This window comes from Geospiza fortis, unplaced genomic scaffold, assembly GCF_000277835.1.
Source record: "Geospiza fortis unplaced genomic scaffold, GeoFor_1.0 scaffold31, whole genome shotgun sequence".
In the NCBI taxonomy this organism is placed as follows: domain Eukaryota; kingdom Metazoa; phylum Chordata; class Aves; order Passeriformes; family Thraupidae; genus Geospiza; species Geospiza fortis.
Window position 1 is genome coordinate 434965 of NW_005054483.1, and position 20662 is coordinate 455626.

The 20662-nt window shown below is 46.4% G+C and overlaps 1 protein-coding gene across 1 annotated transcript; it reads left to right on the forward strand.

The window, feature by feature from the left end:
* Window positions 1-7660: 7660 nt before the first annotated feature.
* SLC2A11 (solute carrier family 2 member 11) lies at window positions 7661-19600 on the forward strand. The gene is made up of 12 exons (XM_005428417.1): window positions 7661-8122; window positions 9842-9940; window positions 11089-11249; window positions 12908-13032; window positions 13717-13846; window positions 13993-14141; window positions 14859-15046; window positions 15897-16007; window positions 16475-16576; window positions 16700-16775; window positions 17649-17776; window positions 18394-19600. The coding sequence occupies exons 1-12, from the start codon at window positions 8102-8104 to the stop codon at window positions 18592-18594; spliced, it is 1491 nt and encodes a 496-aa protein (XP_005428474.1). The 5' UTR covers window positions 7661-8101; the 3' UTR covers window positions 18595-19600.
* The last annotated feature ends 1062 nt before the right edge of the window (window positions 19601-20662 follow it).

Below are 20662 nucleotides of genomic sequence, written 5' to 3' on the forward strand. Positions count from 1 at the left end.
TCCTCAGGAGGAGCAGAGCCTGCGCTGGGCCCTCCTCAGGAGGAGCAGAGCCTGCGCTGGGCCCTCCTCAGGAGGAGCAGAGCCTGCGCTGGGCCCTCCTCAGGAGGAGCAGAGCCTGCGCTGGGCCCTCCTCAGGAGGAGCAGAGCCTGTGCTGGGCTCTCAGGAGGAGCAGAGCCTGCGCTGGGCCCTCCTCAGGAGGAGCAGAGCCTGTGCTGGGCTCTCAGGAGGAGCAGAGCCTGCGCTGGGCCCTCCTCAGGAGGAGCAGAGCCTGTGCTGGGCTCTCAGGAGGAGCAGAGCCTGCGCTGGGCCCTCCTCAGGAGGAGCAGAGCCTGTGCTGGGCTCTCAGGAGGAGCAGAGCCTGCGCTGGGCCCTCCTCAGGAGGAGCAGAGCCTGCGCTGGGCCCTCCTCAGGAGGAGCAGAGCCTGTGCTGGGCTCTCAGGAGGAGCAGAGCCTGCGCTGGGCCCTCCTCAGGAAGAGCAGAGCCTGTGCTGGGCCCTCCTCAGGAGGAGCAGAGCCTGTGCTGGGCTCTCAGGAGGAGCAGAGCCTGCGCTGGGCCCTCCTCAGGAGGAGCAGAGCCTGTGCTCAGCCCTTGGGAGGGAGCAGGGTCTGTGCTCAGCCTTCTGGAGGGAGCAGGGTCTGTCTCAGCCCTCAGAAGAAAGCAGATCCTGTCTCTGCCCGTGTGTCCCACTCAGACAGCGCTCCTGAGACCCAGAGCTGATACACATCTCCCGGAACCTGGCATCCTTCACTCTCCTGCTGATTGTGCTTCCCAGACCTGTCTGCCCTGCGCAGCAGTCGGGTCTAATGTTACAGCAACCCTGGATTCAGATGAGGAACGGGCCTGGTGTTGGGTTTGTGCTGCAGAGGGTTAAGCTGTCATCAGAGCCTTAATGAGCCCTGAGATTTCCGTTTAAACCTTCCATTAATGGGAAATGAAATTACCGAGGGGGAAGGGAGTCTTTGTGTCCTCCACCACCTCCATCCTGACTGCCCTTTGATGAAATACAAAACCCAGATGGAAGATGACGGGACATGAGGTTAAAGCAACATAATGGGGGAGAGAGGGGAGAGGACAAGAGACTGATGGGGTCTGTCAGAGCAGAGAATGGGCTCCTGAGCGCCCTGGAGTGCTGCAGTGCTGAGAGCACCTCTGATGGGGCTGGGGGAGAAGGAGGAGCTGCTTTAGGGATGTTGGGAATGGAGCTGAGCAAGGAACTTGCACCCCAAACTGCAGCAATGTCAATAGGCTTGGCTGCGTGGGCACAGGTTTTGGTGGGAGCTGGGATGGATGTGAGAGCTCTGGCAGCTGAGCTTGCAGGGAAATTCACTGGGCCAGGAGCTCTGCAAAGGGCTGCCCTTATTCATGTGGCTGTTTCAGCCCAAGTGCTGCACTGCTGCATCTCAGCCCTCCAGCATGCCACAGAGCTCCCAACCCAGCAGAATGGGCAACTGAGTTGAAGAACTGAGAGTCAATAAATGGATAATAAATGAATAAGTGTCCTGTTCCTTTGGGTGGGGAGTTAGAGGTTTCCTATCTGCTCTTGCTGCTTGTGCACACCAGACAAGCTGAATTCAAGCACCATGATACCTGCCCCTTCCTTCTTTGAACCAAGGCTGGGAGATGAATACTGGGAGCCTCTCTGCTGCAAGGAGGCCCTCACTAGCTCCACAGGGATGGGAATCCAAATAATCAATCCCACTTACTCTCTGTGAAAGACTATGTGCAAATTAGACATTGCATAAAATCTAAATAAAAATTAATAATCAGTTTCTCAATTTTTTTCTCTTCCCTTCTAGCCAAAGCTGGAGAGCTCCACTTGTTCAGGTTTCTACTTAAGGCCTGTTTTCTAAGGTTTATGGGGGAAGGGGAAGAAGTGATGAAATGCATGGGGAAGCTCAGCAGCTCCCACTGGGAGAGGCCAAACAAATCTCAGTGTTACCCTGAGTTCCCAGGCTGCTTTCTGCCCATGATCTCAGTCCCTTGGGAGCTCAGCCAAGCTGACTTCATGCACTACAGTACACCCAGGGCAGCTTTAGTCTTTATTACAATCCGTGTCACATTTTATGGGTTTTTGGCCTTCCACAAGTTTCCATCAGCACAGGCACATATTTGGGTTCACACACACACACACACCCCTTCACAGTGATGCTGACATGTGGCCTTTTATAAAATCATGAAATCTAACTAAAAACTGAAAAAAACCAACAAAGCCAAACTCTTTGTCTCAGCTACAAGAAGGTAAGAGGGACTGCCAGCAAAACACTGTCCAGGAGATTTTTCACTGTATTCCTCCTGCCTTGTCCTACCCTGCCTGGGGACTCCAAGCAGATGTAGCACAGTGGTGTGCCATTGCTTCCTGCCATCTGCTGGGCCCCCCTTCCTTCTGGGATCAGCTCAATGTTGCTGTCAGTGTGCAGCATCAGCCTCAAAACCCAAGATGTCAGAAACTCAAAGTTTCCACACAAATATGTGTGATGCCCAGACTTCAGTCCATTTTGGACAGGCTTTGAAAAAAGTTTCCGTCTGCATGCTCTTGGAGCAGCCAGAGGACCTAAGGAAGGACTCCCAACTGTAACCTTTGCACAAGTCCTTCAAAGGAAGAACTGACACATGATGGTATCTCTTTGTCAGACAATATTTACCCATTGTGCATCTGCAGGCCCAGTGATAGTAACCTGCAGCATAAATTCAACAGCTTCCCGTCTCAGTTTCTGCAGAGTTAGAAAACAGAGAAAAATGCTATTAACTCTCCCCATGAGTTAAACAGCACATAAACCTCAAGAAGGCACATGAGCAAAGATAAATGGGCTGTTGCAGCGGTCATCTCTTTTGTTTGTAGTAAATTATTGTGTGTAATTCATGTTTCCTGTCCATAAATACCAGAGGAACTTGAAGACATGGAATCCATTCTAATTCAGTAAAGACAAAAACAACTCCTTTTGTGCCCATCTGGAACTTGTTTTTATCATAATTGTTTTGGGCTCAGTAACGAGTTCAAGATCTGACTGCCGTCTCTAATTGTTTCAAGGATAAACAGCTGCTTTCTTTAAAGGCAGCAGCTCCCATTTTGCCCAGCGCAGCAGTCCGGGGCTCGCAGGATGAAAGGAGCTGTGCCGTGTCAGCACAGGCCCTAACGAGCACTGGCGCCCCTGGCAGGGCGCTCACCCCGCCCGCAGCTGATGGGGCAGGAAAACAGCCCCAGGCACGCACTTGTGAGTGTCCAGCCCTGCCTGTGCCCTCTGCTCTTCCATGGCACTGGCATTTTGTTTGTAACTTCATCTGATGATGTTTTGTAACGTGACGAGTCATGCCTGGCCTGGTGACGCTCAGGCATCTCCTCCAGCTGGGCTGTGGGGTACTCAGGGACAGCATTCACTCCCTGGCCACATAACCCCAAGCCCCTTGCTTGGGTAATGCTCCATCCCCTGCTCACAGTCCCAGATCCTTCCTTCATCTGAAAACAGAGACACCCCACACCCACTGTGAGAGATTCCCCCAGTAGGTATGAGACCATGGTGTGCCTCAGACCTGTTGTATTCAAGGTCTCACCCACTGTGCTCCCCAGGATGTGAGACCCCTGGTAGCCTTGGTGTAGAAGAGATCTCTACATGCCTGATGCCCTGGCACTAGGAACAAGTGAGGCACACCAACCAGGACCTTTCTGGGAGGTAATTTCAGCCCCCAAACTCAGTCCTTGGTGGCACGGACAAGAGGGGCCAAGAGCTCCATGAACCCGCTGTGCATAGATAAGCTGTGTAATCATAACTGTTGAGGCACTTGAAATGTTTACTTTTCCATGTGTAATTGCCATATATAAATTTTTCTTCCTTCATTAAAGGATTTCTTGTTCCAAATCAGCTAACTCTGGAGTGTGATGGCTGAAGTCAGGAGAAAGTGAATCATACAGAATTGGATGGATTTTTAAGTTTGTTTGTTTGTTAGAAAGAAACTAAAGATAGCACTTAGAGTTCAGCCCTCCAAGGACATGTGGTTTGCACAGGGTTTGCTGTAAATCACAGTTAATATTATTTTTATTTCCTATGGTTTTTAGTTCAAAAATACAGCTTTGTGTCTGGCATGAGAAAGATCTCGTTTAAATCCCCTTGAGCAGAGCCTCATCACATATCCAAATAAAGCACCTCTTCCAAAACAGCCTCTGATCATGAGTTGAAGACATCAAACAAGAAAATGTCTGTCTCTTTGCACAGTTATTTTTCTCCAGTGTTTAATAATTCTTGTTAAATTCTTCTGCCTTGTGATCTGTCCCCTACACCACAGGTCACCTCCCACAGCTGTCAGTAGGGAATATCCTTCAGGGGCCTTTATTTTGTAACATCCATTTCATAAGCACTGTGGCCAAATCAACAAATCAGAAAAATAATGCTTGTGTCTTATAAAAAGAGGTCCGTGCTCAGCTCACAATAGCAGCACATCAACTGAGTGTGCTGTCAGCTGCTGGAGACCCCTACAAGGAGTCAGAAAAGGTGTTTGTACTTGGGTTTTCACCAGAGGCAGGACTGTGTGTCCCAGTCCAGCTGCCTCTCAATGAGCCAGGGCATAGCTCTGATGAAAAGCTCTGTCTGAAGGGACAGTTAAATAAGAAAGCAGGATGAGTCTGACACTCTGACACTGCTGCACATATTTTCCTCTCTTCTGATGGGAACACTTCAGCAACATTTGGTGCCTTTTGGTAGAGTCTAAATGCCCTTCTCTGACTCACAGGAACAGAGGTTTTGTTCAGGCAAGGACTTTGTTCCGTCTGGCCTTGAGGTCGCTCAATTTCAACTAAGTGCCTGTATCAGTGTCTGGTACAGAGATGGAAGGAAAATAAATAGTTCAGCCACAGTATGACCTACAGCTCACAATGGACTGATAAAAAGGTGTTTTCATTATTTCTAGTATTTTGGGTTTTCTCAGTTTTCCTAGAGAAGACCTAGTGCTTATCAGGTGGAGGAACAGACAGAGTGCTGATCCAACACACAGAACATACAGCTGTTCTTCTGACATCCAAAAATCCCAGCTAGCAAGGGAAAGCAGCAAGTTCCCTTGGCTGTCTCAGCCCTCGTGTCCTCAAAGGACTCAGCTCCCATGGATCTCCACTGCTCTGGAAAGGGTCCCAGTGACTCTGTGTGGTAACAGAAGCTCTGGCAGCACTGGGTCCCTGCCCTGAGAAACCTCTGTGATGAAGCTCATTTCCTGAAGTTCTTATGCAGTGCCTTGAACTTACATAAATTGTGGGGTTTTTATAAAGAACATTAGTGAACTGCTGGAACTGAGGATAGTGGTGTCACAGCAGGGCACTCATTTCCTACAAAGAAAAATCCATTTCAACAACTAAATAAACATTGGTTTCACCATGACATCAGCAAACCTGCTGCATGCTTCTTGAGAAAGCTGCTTGTTTGCCGATCTTATTACTTGTCTTTGTATTCTGAGTTCTGCAAGAGTCAGGACAAGCAAACAGAGGCGTTTTGTATCTTACAGTGATGGTCCTTACAGAAAAGTGAGAAGGGATTGCAGAAATAGCCAGGCTGGAGCTTGGGAAAGTCAGCAACCAGCCAGGGAGGCACTCCAGATTCCTTCTGCAATTTACAGAGTAGTGTTTGTAGGGAGCATTCATCCTGTAGATCCAAGCCTCACAGATGGAAATGAGGCCCCTTTTCTCCCCTTGAAGTTGGTCCAGATGATTCTGGTGTAAAAACACACTAAAACATTGGAACCTCTCAGTTCGTGACAGATCAAAGAGCATGTGTTGATGGCCTTTCCTAATGGCAGGATTAGCACTTCTTGCTGCAGCCAGATAACTGCAAGCAGACCCTGCCATCACATCCTCCACACAGCTCCTCTCCCATGCACGTGGCATCATATTTCACCCTGGTTATGACAGGTTTGAGTTCAGTGGGAGAGGATTTGAAGGAAGAGGGTGGTGGGTCCCCCAGTACTGCTGGAAAGCTGCCGGGTTTGTGTGAAGGCTTCCAGCACCAGGAGTTTGAGTAACTGCAGAGCAGTGGCTGTGCCCTGGTGACAGACCCTGACCCCAGAGGTTCCTCATCTACAACTGTGACTCTGAAACTCTGACAACAAGGATGAAACATTGGGAAAGCTGGGGTTTTTTAAGGCGCAGCAAAAAGCCAGTTAGAAACACAAACAGTGTGAATATCTCTCAGCACCAAAGCAGGAGTAATACAGATGCTGTGCAGATGAAAAAAATCTATCCCTTCACTGCTCATCGAGGCAGCTGTTGCTAGAAAAGATGGAGGACAACTTTCTGGAGCTCCCAGCTAGCCAGCTGCACATAGATCTCACCACAGCAACATCCAGTTTATGCCTCTGGAACAGGGAGGGACAGCCTGTGCCACCATCCCCAGCATCACTGCCCACCCACAGCACTTCCCTCACCGCTGGCAGCTGGCACAAGCTCAGAGCAGACAGCAGGAGGGAATGAGAGCTTTCCTTTTTTGAATGAATTACTGTTCTTGATATATGCCGCCTAAACTCTCCATCAGTGCCTGTTGAGTGGTACAGTCATGTCTGTTTCCCAGTTATTGTTTGGGAAGCTGCTGGAAGCATCCATCCAAGCCCTGCCACATTCCACAGGCAGCACAGTGCCGGCATGCTGCATTCAGAGCCTGATACAGCAAATTTTGTACTTCTTCTGCCACTTAGTGGCTGCAGATGATTCAGCACCACATCCCTGGCTACAGATTCACCAGAGACTACTCTGTGATGTGGAACAGGCTCATATTTCTGTTCAGGTGCAGTAAAACCTGAATAGTGACAAAGAGGAATTTAAAAACATTTCAATTATTTCAAACTCTCTGAAACCTGTCAGGGCCCTCACAAATCTCACTTTCCAGGATGAAAGGATGTTAGAAGGATGATTACTCCTGAAGACCAGATATTTTGTGAAGCAGGAGCTTTAATGTTACTGCAGGCAGTGCAGTGTGCCTCCATCTCTAGGATTCATAAGGATTCCCCATTTCCCACTATTGAATGCAGAGCACCCCCAATGTCTGGGAATGACTGACATCTGACTCCATGATTCAGAAGGTTGAACAATTGCTTTATTAAACTATAATATATTACATTATACTATACTATATTAAAGGGATACTATACTACAAGGAATACTAAAGCATACTAAAGAAAAACTGTGACTGTCTCCAGACAGCCAGGACACAGCTTTGAGTGATTGGCCAAGGAAACAAAACAATCCTCAGCAGAATCCAATTGACAATAAACAATCTTCCTAGCACATTCTACATGTGCAAAACAACAGGAGCAGCAGGTAGAGACAAGAATTGTTTTTTATTCTTCTCTCTGTGCTTCTCCAGGAAAAATCCTGTGAGAGAGAGAATTATGTCTCTCATTTCTGAGAATGTGAATGCCACATCCCACTGCCAGGGAGGGCCTTTCTGTTCTGTAGAAAGAAGCAAGGCTGTCACTGCTGACAGGAGCTCCAGGTGTGGCTGTGTGCTCTGTGCCAGGCTGTGGGGAGGGAGCAGGAGCACAAGCACAGCCTTCTGTGCCTTCATGCACAGCCTTTCCAGCAGCAGCTGCGCTGCCTCTCTGTCACCAGGACACAGACAGGAGCACAGGGAAAGGCCTTGGATAACCAGGTTTGGGCTTCATTTGTTCCTGTCACTGATGGCACCAAGGGAAATAGTCTGCTTTGTCTTTCTAGATTGTGTGCCAGGACAAATACAATTAGGAAAAAAAAAATTGTACTTCCCTTCTGCTTTGATCACATTCAATCAGAGAAGCGATAGTGGTAGCTGTGCCAGATGCTCTGAGAAGGAATTGAGGTTGTAAACCACACTGGCCTTCAAGAGGGTTTAGACAGATCTGGATCTTGGAGAATCATTTCCCTGGACTGGCATGGACTTTCAACAAAACGAATTGAACTATCGTGCTAATGAACATGCAGCTCAGTTTTGGGAATGTAAATCAGCTGGCAAAACACCTGCCAAATCAAGTGTCTTATCCTAACGTAATGGGTGACTAAATACACATTCCTGTGCTGGAGATTTAAATAATCCTTCAGGGCACCCTGAGAGTACCAGAGCCTTTGGCAGACAGAGGAAAACCTGCGAAAGAGGATGAACAAGCTGCAGAGACTGGTAAAACATCTATTTTACTATTCTTATCAACAGATTTTTTTTTATTTGAATTTTTATAAAGCTGTGTAATACTGTCAGGCTTGCATAGAATTATTTTTCCAGTTCATGACAGTCCTTGTGATAAAGCTGACAGAGTAAAGGCTCTCCTGGCAGCTGCACACCACCACGGTGGCTGGGAAAACACTGCAGCAGCCGGGTGTTGCAGAAGGCTTGGGAAGGTCACTCTGTAAATGCAGCTCAGCTCTGAGCACAGAGCTGGTCCCTGAAGGGAGAAACAAACCATCCTGCTTCAGCTCATGGTCACTAAAGAGCTCTGTGACACACGACTTGGTAGGGGATGTACTCTATAATGACAGCTGGGAAATGAGCAAAAGGAGCAGTATATTCCTAGACATTGTAAATGAAAAAGAAATGTGCTGTTGAAGGCAGAGGAAACTCACCTGGATAATGAGGAATAGCAGAGATATGAGGAGCCCAATCCTTAGCTCAGCTCTGAGTAACAGGACAGGGAAGTGGTGTAGCCATGGAAAGTGCAAGTGAAATGTATCTGCTGCTAGCTGGGGCAGGAGAGCTCAGTCTCCTCTTGCTGCAGGCTTGGAATAGTCTGGCTTTATTTCTGTCCTGGAGAACACCCTGTCTTGGGCTGGTATGGAAGTTATTTAAAGGAAAACACTTAGAGGAAAGGGAAAAAAATCCAAGATTATTTGAATTTGTGGTTTTAGAGCTATTGTGAGACTAGAGCAACATTTCTTTAGTGGACAGCTCTGTAAGAAGAAACTGAGCAGGTAAAGCAGAAAGAGGTCCTCAGCTTTGGGTTATTTAAGTTCTCAGGGTGACTGGGGTCATATTCATGTAGCAAAACACAATCTGGCCTGAGGTGCCCTGCACTGGCTGGCAAACAGCCGAGCCTGAGCATGGGCTCTTTATGTGACACCAGAGCTTTCCCAGTGGGAGGGGTTTTAAAGCAGGGGCTGGCAAAGGCCATCCTGGCCTTGGGCCACCCAGAACATTGTGCAGGAGGTGTCAGGCTAAAGACCAGGGGCCCCCAGCATGCTCAGAGTGGTCTTGAGATGTGAAACAGAGCTCCCAGTCCCAAGACTCCCTCAGGGCACATCTTGCCTGTCACAGGATTTCACCTGCAGATGGGGAAAACAAAGGCACAGGCACAAAATAGTGGAAAAAAGCTGTCTGGCTCTGCTGTCAGCCTGCCAGTGAGCTGTCAGCTGCAGAGCTGGGCCAGCCAGGACAGCTTGTTCTGCACACTTCAAAAAGTCAAGAGCCCTGACTTTTATACCAGCACTGATCCTGTGATGCCACAGGAGGCAGCCCCTGCCCTGCCCTGCTACCCAAGGCTCATCAGTGCTGTCCCTGGGCAATGTGAGCCAGTGGCAGAACTCGGGCAGGAATGTCCCCAAGGAGACCTGAACATGGCATGGGAACCCACTGGCTGCCACAGGTTTCACCTGTCTCATAGTGCTGAATGCACCATTACAGACTGCTAAACATTGCTCTGTACAAGTGCAGCATCACAGGAAAGACACTCTAATCTAAAATGTGTGTTATTATCATGAAAGGATGGAAATAACAGCACACCAAGGAATTCCAAATGCACTGGGCACCCATGGCCATGGGAAAATCCCCCAGCTCAAAGCCTCGGTGTCTTTTGAGTCAGTTTATTCTGTACAAGGAAGCCATCCATTGTCTGCCCCTTTTCTTCAGCTTCAGAACAAGATCCTGATCCTGACAATATGTGCTGCTGGGATTGGAGGCACCTTCCAGTATGGGTACAACATCTCCATCATCAATGCCCCAGCCTCAGTAAGTACTGCTGCTCTGAGTGCCTGCCCCTGACAGACCCTGGGGACGGTGGGTGCCACTGGAAATCTGCAGGCTGCTGCTGCTGCTGAGGGACAGAAAGCAAGGATGTATTATTCCCTCTGTGTAATTCTATGGGAACCCAGAACATCCCTCTGGCTGTCCAGGACGGCCAGGACCCTGCCAGGGGTCTCAGAAGCCCTGGCACAGAGCCCAAAACACCTGTGGGTTTGATAATGACCCGTGGAGCAAATTACCAACCTTAGATGAAGATCAGCAATACACAGCAGTTTAGGTAGAATAATAGTGAAGTTATCACGGGGTGGAAAAGTAGATTTTAGGGGTTTGGTATGGGGGTTCAGGAGGCAAGATGGAGGGAACTGGGTGTGTCCAGCCTTTCTCCTTCTTCTTCTTGGCCTCCATCTTCTGCTGTGATGCTGGCACTCACAGATTGGTTTAGAGTAGAAGCTCACTGTCTAACACAGGTGATAGGGATTGGAAAGTGATTGTAAACATTGTACATGTAGTTTTCAGTATAAAGACATAACACTGCCCTGGGGGCAGGCAGAGTGCCTGGAACTGTCCTGCTGGACAGACCTCGGCAGGGAGGAGAAAATTTTTTATAGATAAGAAACAATGAACAACCTTGAGACTGAGAAATGAAGAGCTCTGACTCCTTCTTCAAGCGCTGGGCTGGGAAAAGAGACTTTGAACAATCTTGGGGTTGCAGCGACCCAGAAAGGCCCCGAGATAATTCACATCCAGAGCACAGGACTTTGTTGTCATAAGCCACCCTTGAGCAGGACCTGGTGTCACAAGTTTATTCAAAAGCTTTGTTTCAACTGCTTTAGCAAAATCGAATTCTAGAGTATTCCAACCTGCATCATTTGAAGTTGATTTTTGCCCTTAGATTGAAAGTGAGACCCATGAAATCAATTTTTAAATTATCAAAAATAACCACATAGAGATATAAACCAACTGCAGCTTTTCAACAGCAACAGTTTTACACCCTAAATTCTTTGCTAAAAACACATCCAAGAACTGGAGGAGATTGGAAGCATAAACACAGGATAATAGATATAATAATAAAGGAGCATTTCTCTGTGTCCTTCCCCTCTCTGGTGGCTCTGCAGCTCTGCCCTCTCTCTCAGTACATCCAGGTGTTCATGAACACGACCTGGCTGGAGCGCATGGGAGTTCCCCTGGAGAGCAACATGGTGCTGCTGCTCTGGTCCTTCACTGTCTCTGCCTACCCTCTGGGAGGCCTCACTGGGGCTGTGGCTGCTGGCCCCATGGCCATCATGCTGGGCAGGTAAGAGGTGCTGCAGTTTCATTTAAGCTTTGCAGCTTCCCTTAGTCCAAGAGGAGTTAGGATCCCTACAGCAAAACCCCCACTGTGGTTAAAAATAATGAAGATCTCAAAACTCATCAGGGAACTGTTTTTTCCCCACATTACCTTCTCATCACATTCCAGTCCAGCTGAGGGGCTACAAGGATTTCAGCTCAGCTCCTTACCACAGTACCCACTCACATAATCTCTATCGTTTTTGTGCCCAGTTTTCTGCCATGCTTTTAAATGGGAAATCATAATGGTGATATAATAATGATATGATATCATAATGGGTGATGTCATAATGATTATCACAATGATAATGGATCAGACTAAGGATTTGTCTTCAAAATAAACGGTGGGAATGACACTAGAAAAACAGAGGGTGCTTGCAAAGAGCAGTGGCTGCATCCCAGCTCCTCATGTCTCACAGGTTGTGTAGCCACATTTTCATCTGAAATATTTCAGGAAGTATTCATTAAATCTCCACAGTGGGATTTTTTTCCTCTGTGCTTGAGCCTATGAAAAGTATCTGTCTTACCTCATGCATCTTTCATACACAGCTCTATCCCCAGCTATCCTCAGAAAAAAACCAAACAACCGAACAAAACCAAACCAAACAGTGTTACCAACATAAATTACATAAACTAATAGGAAATTAGTTTTTGCCTCCCTGTCTCTTGACCCCAAGATTTTCCTTTATGTGCTATCACTTTGGTTTGCTCCTCTTGTATGATGAAGGAGACCCCATTATGGTTTGAGGTGCCATGAGTTACTAATTTCATGGCTATGAAGACCTGGAAGGATATGGCTTCCTTAATCCATTAAATTTTTGGGATTTCACCCTGTACTACTTTGGAATAAAATCATATTCCATCATAAATAAGAGAAACAATGACTGACTGCTAAGGCAGTGAGCAGGGACTAGAGAGAATTTCTGGCAATAATAGCAGTAAGGGTCAATAGAGTTCTCTTTTTTCCCTGGTTTTCAGCAGAAATTTCTCCTGGGATGCATGAAAACTTTCTGACAAAGTTTCACAACAATTACACTCTATCACATGAAAAATGCCTGCTTCAACAAATTAGCACTTGCAGACCAAAATGCTCATGGCTTGCTGAGGGAATATTGCTCTCCATTTAAATGGGAAGTGTGTGTGAGCACACAGCCCTGGGGCTGGGGGAGAACCCAGTGGTGGCCTCAGAGAGCCTGAAGGCAGCACTGCAGGGACACCCTGAGGTGGCCCAGGGACACCTCCTGCAGGGCTGGGTTCACCAGGAGGTTCTGTGGGCACCTGCCACAGGAAGGGATGTCACTATAGGACATGAAATAACACAATGCACACACCGCTGTTCTCAAGGTGGAAAAGGAAGTTTATTATCTGACTCTAAGGTTTATAGATTTCCAAAAGTGGCAGTGGATTGGAGGGTGAAAGTGCCACCTCTCCAATGACACTGGACAAACCGAGTCTGTCAAAGTTCTCTTCCTCCATAAAAGAATGCAAAACAATAAGTTATTTACAGAAAGTGTGAATGTAAACATCACAAGGCTTAAAAAATCTTCAAAAATCAGGGTGACGAAGGGGTTTATGCCAGAGCTGATCTGCCACATGTGTGCTCACAACTGTGTTTTCTCTTGGAAGGAAGATGTCCCTGCTGCTGAACAATGGCTTTGTGATCATAGCTGCAGCCTTGTCCGGGTGCAGCCGAATGGCCAAGTCCTTTGAAATGATCATGCTCAGCAGATTTTTTACTGGTGTGAATGCAGGTATGGCAACAGGAGAAATATAGAAGGATGAAGGTGGTTAACAATCAGAAGATATTTAAGTAGGAATGATCCGGGATATTAAAGCAATTAATCCTTTAGGCTGACCAGACACATGGAAGTGAATTAAGAAGTTGTATATACAGATTTTATACTTTGCTTCTAAGGGCTTTCTTTTGAAGTGTACACAGGCACGGGGGTTTTGTGTACTACACACAAGCATGTCTGTGCAAGGGGAAAATCTGAGCTGAAAATGGATCCTTATCTGCTTGTGAGAATGTCAGTCACTCACCAGCGTGAGCACCAACACAAAAGCTTTTGTAGAAGTTAATCCCAGGAAATGATCAACATAAGGGACTTAAAACATGATATTCCCCTCAAAAAGGGGAAATTGAGGGAAACATTGCATATAACCTTGGATTTGGTGCTGAAAAGACCGCAGGGCTGAGGCCCTGACAGGTTTCAGTTTCATTATCCACTGCTACTGGTGAATATTGAAATGTGTGTTTAGTTACACAAGGGCAGGGGAGAAACTGAAGGTTTGGGTGAACAACAAGCACTGGTAGATTAATTATCACATGGCCTGCAGCAGAAGAGTGCAGCTGGCAACCTCGAGAGGTGCTGCCTGCATTTATTCTTGTCTCCTCTGCCCACAAGCTGAGGTCAGCCTTTGTCTGCCTTGCCCAGGTGTGAGCATGAACATTCAGCCCATGTACCTGGCAGAGAGTGCCCCAAAGAAGCTCAGAGGAGCTGTGGCCTTGACCTCTGCATCATTTACAGCCCTGGGGCTGGTGCTGGGGCAGGTTGTTGGACTCAGGTAAGGTAAAGCAAGCAGCCCACTCCTTCCTTTCCTTCCTTTTTCCTTCCTTTTTCCTTCCTTTTCCCTTCCTTTTCCTTCCTCTCTCCCTCCCTCCCTTCCTTCCTGGAAAAAGTCTTGTGTAAATTGTGTTTGTTTTTCTCCAGGGAGCTCCTGGGAGGGGAGGAGAGCTGGCCATTCCTTTTAGCAAGCAACGTGGTTCCTGCCCTGATCCAGCTCACAGCTCTGCCTTGGTTCCCTGAAAGTCCCAGGTATCTCTTGATTGACCGTGGAGACAAAGAATCCTGCATCTCTGGTGAGTTTAGGGTGACTGTTAGCTCATGTGAGACTTGGGCCCCAACATTTCTGGAATGGTGTCACAAATTTTACATGTAGGAGGTTTCATATCAAGTAGTAAATGTGATCACTTCCTCCTTCCAAACTAAAGAACTTTCTATAATCTTAAATATATTTGATCTATTGAGGGAATTGAAAGGCATCTTCCTACAATAGGCTTATTTGCTACAGTAATAAGGTCAAAAGGTAAGACTTGTGTTCACAGTGGCAAATGTTTTGTAACTATGAAGTGAAATAAATGCTGGTTGAAGAGCTCAGGATCAAATCTGAAGCCAATTCATATTAAAGGATTTAGTTAGATTTGTGGCATACAAAGCCTCATATGCAGAGTGGCTGGAGTTATTCCGTGGGAAATATGTGCTGTGTACCAAGAACATCTTAATTGCCTGCATTCCCCAGGGAAGGCACTTGAGATCTGAGTCAGAAGCATGGCTGCTAAAATGGCACTGATGGGAAATACTCACTTGTCAAACAATGGTGAGGGACTTGCACCCCGTTTCCCCCAAATCTTTCAAGTGGCTGCACCACAGCTGATGAACTCTGTGAAGGTCCCAGCATGATCACAGGCCCTGTCCTTCAGCTTTCTGCAGCCATCACCTGCTGCTCCATCCCTCACCCTGCAGAGCAGCCAGCTGAAGAGAAAACCCAGGACTAAGAGGTTCCCTTGTCCTTGCAGCCCTGCAGAAGCTCAGAGGCACCAGTGACCTGAGTGCAGAGCTGGAAGAGATGCTGGCAGAGCAGGCTGCAGTGAAAGGCCAGAGAGCAAAGAACCCCTGGGAGCTGTTCCAGAACCCAGGGCTGCGCTGGCAGCTGGTGAGCATCGTGGTGCTGAGCAGCGCCATGCAGCTCTGCGGCAACGACTCGGTGAGCAGCCTGGGGGTCCTGGGAGCTCTTGGGCTCAACGTTCTGGCAGCAGGAGAGGAATGAATGGTGTCTCTCTGCCTGTGGAGATCTTCACATGTCAGGTGTTGTAGGAGCGTCGGGGGAAGGACGGTCGGGACGGACAGAGAGCAGAGATCTCTGAGGCCACGTCAGGAACTTGGGGTTCATTGCCAAGGGCCTGGGTGCAGGGCCCTGCTGGGAGCTGCCAGCCACAGCTGGAGCAGGCCTGAGAGAAGAGAGGGGGAGAGAGGATGAGAGGGTAAGAGAGTGAGGTTCCCGTTACAATACAATAAATCTTCTGTGTTGAATATTCTGATTCTCACTAACCAATCTAGTACAAGATACAAATCCTATAGCATTTCCATACAGCCTATAAGAATCATTACATTACCACACTGTGTTACATTTTAAACCCTAAAAGCTCCTCTTTGGGCCCCTTCTGCCAAGCTGCAGGGTCTGCTCTGACCCTTGGACCTGTCTACAAGCAGAGGGTGTTGTTTGATCAAAAGGGGATCACCTTCAGCCAGCCACACCATTGTTTTCCAGTTGTTCAGTAACTGAGGGATCTCAAAGCTTGCTTTCATTTCAATCTCACTTATAGTTTCCATATTCTCAAAATCTTTTGCCAGGCAATCATATTTATAAGGCTTTCCTGTTTCATCTTCCCAAGAAGGTGTTTGGTTCCCAAAATACACCTGTGTGTTATGGGAGGATTCAGAAGGATGCTGTCAAAATAGCCTCTGTGGTCACTCTGCATGATCCTTCAGGAAAAACAATGGGATGTATTTTCAGATGTCTTCCCTTACTGCTTTCTCCTTTCTTCTCTTCACAGATGTATTTTTATGCAGCTTATGTGTTCCAAGAGGCTGGAATTCCTGAGGACAAAATCCCCTATGTTGTAATCGGCACGGGAAGCTGTGAGCTGATCACATCTGTCACTTGTGTGAGACTCTCAGTGCACTCTGCTGACTGCAGCCTCTGCTGCAATTACAAACTTGGGGTTTACATTGCTTTTCATGCCAAGGAAGCCCTTTAGGCACAGGAGCCAGGCTGTCTGTCAGCACCCCCAGCCAGATGGGTTAATGCAGAGCTATTTGGTCAGACCTTGCATTGCCATCACTATCTGAAATCTCTAACAGGTGTAACTCTCTTGCTTTGTGTTCATATGGATGGTGGCAGAGCTTAGGTACAGCTGGGACATTCTCATCTCTCCTGATCACCCTTTTTCCTGACTCCTGCCACCAGAACTTTCTTTTGAGTTTTTTTTTTTTTGCTATGAAGTAGAAAACATCCTGAAAGTTACTGTAGAGCAAAGTAGGCATGGAGTATTGAAAGGTGAAGAGGAAAGAGGCAGAAAATATAAACCCAGGTTAAATATCTTGCTTTATTTCCCTGTGTCACTCTGTGCAGAACATGATCATAGACTATGCTGGTCGGAGGCCGCTGCTGCTGGGGGGATACATCTTCATGGCAGCCTGGGCCATTGTCTTCATGGTCGCCCTGAGCCAGCAGGTAACCAACTTTCCTCAGTTATCGAAGTGCAATGGAGTTGGGCTTTGCCTTTATATGACTGGGGTGTTCAGTGGTGGCAAATAAGTGCCCTCACTGGTTTTCCATTGGTCTCTGTGGCTGTAGACTCAGATTAGCTGGATGCCTTATCTCAGCATGGCCTGCATTTTCGCCTATATCCTGAGCTTTGGAATCGGACCAGGTCAGTTCCCTCAGTGTTTTCAGTGAAACTTTTGGGTACTGCAGGGGTTTGGAGATATGTGCAGGCATCTTATGGAAACTCTCAGACCTTCTTTAGCTGCAGCATACTCCAAGCATACTCCAACAGGTGCTGTTTGGCTGTGTCACAGAGTTTGGTGCCCCTGGTCAGTCAGTGCTGTGCAGGGCCAGGCTGTGCCTATTTCACTCTGTGTCATATTCCCCCTCTCAGTCATCCTGGCTATTAGGCCAAGGCACTTGGAAGTGATTCTTGGCTTAAATGGATGACAAGCTTTTGATTTGCTGCCCAGTCCATTAGGTCTGTAAACCAGAATTTCTAATGCTTCACTTTAATCCTGGAAATTGTTGGCTATGCCATCTGATTATTTGCTTGCAGATACAATTTCCACATCTATCTGTGACCCTACTAAAGTGCCTTTCTGTGGCAGAATACACCAGTTTCTGGGGGTGGGCAATACACAGGATGTTGTGGATGTTTGCATGGTGAATATAGAGATGTGAGACTCTTTTTGCTCACATGAATTTGAAGGAAGGCAGGTAAGAATAGAACCAAGCTGCCAGTGTCACATGCCGCACAAGCTGGCAGTAATTTCTTGTCCCAGTCCCAACAGTGCCATGGAGCTGAATTAATTATAAGCCTTTCTCACCATTGGGTTCTGGTAAGAATAATGTGGATTACAAAATCTTTCCTGGCAGTTCATTCTAACATGAGAAAGTCTGAATAATTATCCAGTCCCTTAATATTTAACCTAAAAATTCACCTCTCACACTTCATGTTGTGTTTTCTTGTTGTGTTCTCTTGTTTTTAATGCAATGTCAACAACATTATTAACTTTCTTGCCATTTCTTTTTCCAGCTGGTGTAACGGGAGTTCTGCCCACAGAGGTTTTTGATCAAATGTCCCGACCAGCTGCTTACATGATCTGTGGCTCCCTGCTCTGGTTCAACCTGTTTCTGGTGGGAACAGCCTTTCCCTTCATTGTGGTGCGTTCCCAAAGCAAAGCAGTTCTTTAGTGCCCTGGGCAAGAGAGAGGCTCTGGCAATGACAGGAAAAGAGAATATTGCAAGCAGCAAGATAGCACTTCTTTGAAAAGTATCTTTATGAGGACAGTGGCCAGAACTCCTTTAAACCAAATTTTCTCGTGTTCCCTTTGGTGATTTCTGATTTGAGGTTGGGAGTGGAATTATTTGAGGGATGGATGATCAGTATTCCTCGTCTGTCCTCAGTTGAGAACAGCTGGGACTGAAGATGTGATGTAAATTCCCTTTGCCAGACCCTGGCACTATTCCTTAAGATAATTCCTGAAGCAAAGGGAGCAGAACTCCACAACATACATTCCTGTCTTATTTTCTACTGAGGCCTCCCATGCTATACAATTATATAGAAAGACAGAAAAAGACATTTTAAAATACTGTTCTTGCTAAGTCAAATTTCCCAGTCTATGCTGGGGAGCTCTTGCATCCAGGCATGTGAGGCCCTCACCAGGATTCACAGAAATACTCTCTGAGTGACTTTAGACCATGCAGGGAGAGGGATTAGTGGCCTTTTTGTCATCATACAGAATGTCACCAACACTGTCTTGTTTTTTCCTCCTCCTCAGAAAAGTCTAGCACATTTCTGCTACATCCCATTCCTTGTGGTCTGTGTCTGCACTGCCCTCTACGTTTGGTTTTTCCTTCCTGAGACAAAGGGAAAATCCTTCCTGGAAATCTCGGAGGAGTTCAGGAAAAGGAACTTCAAAGCTAAGACCCGTGGAGGTTTCTATAAAGGCCCTGAGGAGATCAAAACCACCCCATTGTAGCAGAAGAAAGGAAGATGCTATCTGGAGGAATTCTGAAGTGAATTCAGCAGTGGCTCTGTGCCCTTGCAGGGACACAAAGAGAGAAGTTAGGGACAATATATTACTCTTAGGTTCTTAGGTTCACCTTGAAAACATACACTTGAACTGATAAATCCAAGCAAAAGTTCAAGAATCTGTTCTCAGCTGTTAGTACTGAGTAACACATGCATACTTTAGAATCCATATCAGAGAGTGACAGAATGATGCCTTATTCTCTTATCATCATACAACACCATGTAATGCTTTAGAAAACTTCTTCAGAATTTCTCCAAACAGTAACTTCCATCTCAGAACTCCTTCTTTCCTTGCCCCTGAATCTGGGCTTTCTAACACAGAAATTAATGCGATTAAATTCTGTTTTCAGACACCAGATGAAATTTTCAGTACCTTGTCTTGGTGCTCCCATTGTTTCTGTTATTAAGTGATTTCAAATAGACCCCTACTTGTTAAGCAATAGTGAGCAGTTAATTATTTTCAGCTATAAAAACATGTGACAGATGGATTAGAAAGAAAGCTTCTAGTACTTGCTAAGTGGCTTATTATACAACAGACTTTTGGGCATTGTTTTGCAGACTATTTATTCTGGACTGGTTTTCTTCATGGCTTGTTTGCTGTCTTCTAGTCCTGTGTTGTAAAGCACAAGTAATTCTCTAATTTGTTCTGCTCCCATGGACACTGCTGGTGCATCTTGTAGGGTTCTGCACCTGTGCTCTGCTGATGTTAAACGTGGTGAGGAGCATGGCAGCAGCTTTTTTTAGGTGTACATCTCCAGGTCACACCACAATGCTCTCCGCAGCTCCCTCCACAGAGCACATTGGCAAAGACCCAGATGTGAGATTGATTCTTTCCAGTTAACCTGATACAGAACAGGGCAACACTCCTCACTGAACAGGCCTTTCACAGGCACTGGCCTGACTGTTAAGTTTCTCCCAGTTTCTTCTCAAAGTCATAATCTCATAAGTCTCAAGCCACCTCTTTTCTTTTGACTTTGTATGAAAGGCACAGCCCTGCTCATGTTTACAACGAAGAACACATACATTTTCAAAATAAGTAGGTAAAGTTTCGTTCAGTGTATTTTAAAACTACATTTTAAAGAAAAAATACAGCATTTTTGAATAAAAATACTGTAAACATTTCTGGAGTGTATTAGTGTCATGCTGGGCCTGAGTGGAGCATCAAATCTATTTCTCAGAAGAGCAGTCTGTGCAAGAACTCTTTTGAGGTGGTGTTCCCAGGGGTCCCAGGATGAGGGAAGAGATGAGAATCTTGACTCCATGTTTCAGAAGGCTGATTTGTTATTTTATGATGTATATTATATTAAAAGAAAATGATACATTAATACTATACTAAAAGAATAGAAGAAAGGATTTCATCAGAAGGCTTGAAAGGAGTAGAAAGGAATGATAATAAAATCTTGTGGCTGACCAGAGCCTGAGACAGCTGGACTGTGATTGGCCATTAATTAGAAACAACCACAAGAGACCAATCAAAGATGCACCTGTTGCATTCCACAGCAGCAGATAACCATTGTTTACATTTCATTTCTGAGGCCTCTCAGCTTCTCAGGAGAAAAGATCCTAGCAAAAGGATTTTTCATAAAATATGTCCATGACAGTCTTTCACTACCCAAATTTTATAATGTGTTAAAAAAAAAGAAACATTTTTTCCTTTGTCTAAAATGGTTGGTGCCATTTTAGAAGTCATTAATATATAGACATGGGCAAGAGCAGCTACCTCTGCTCTTGGCAAACACTGAGACTTTGGAGTGTGCAGGATTTTGAGACAAGACAGTCAAGAGGAGGACTCCATAGAATTGGGAACTGAAGAGATACTTTTCATTACTATAGTTTGGAGAGAGCAGTGAGGAGCAGATGGAAAGAGCGAAATACAAAGTGAAAGCAAAAAGTGCCACTACCATAATGATGCTGGCAAAATATTCTGTAATTCCTTTGGAGAGGACCAGAGGAAGGACAAGAGACAGAAGTGAAGCAAAGAGTGAAGAGGGGAAGTGGATCAGTGGGGAGCTGCA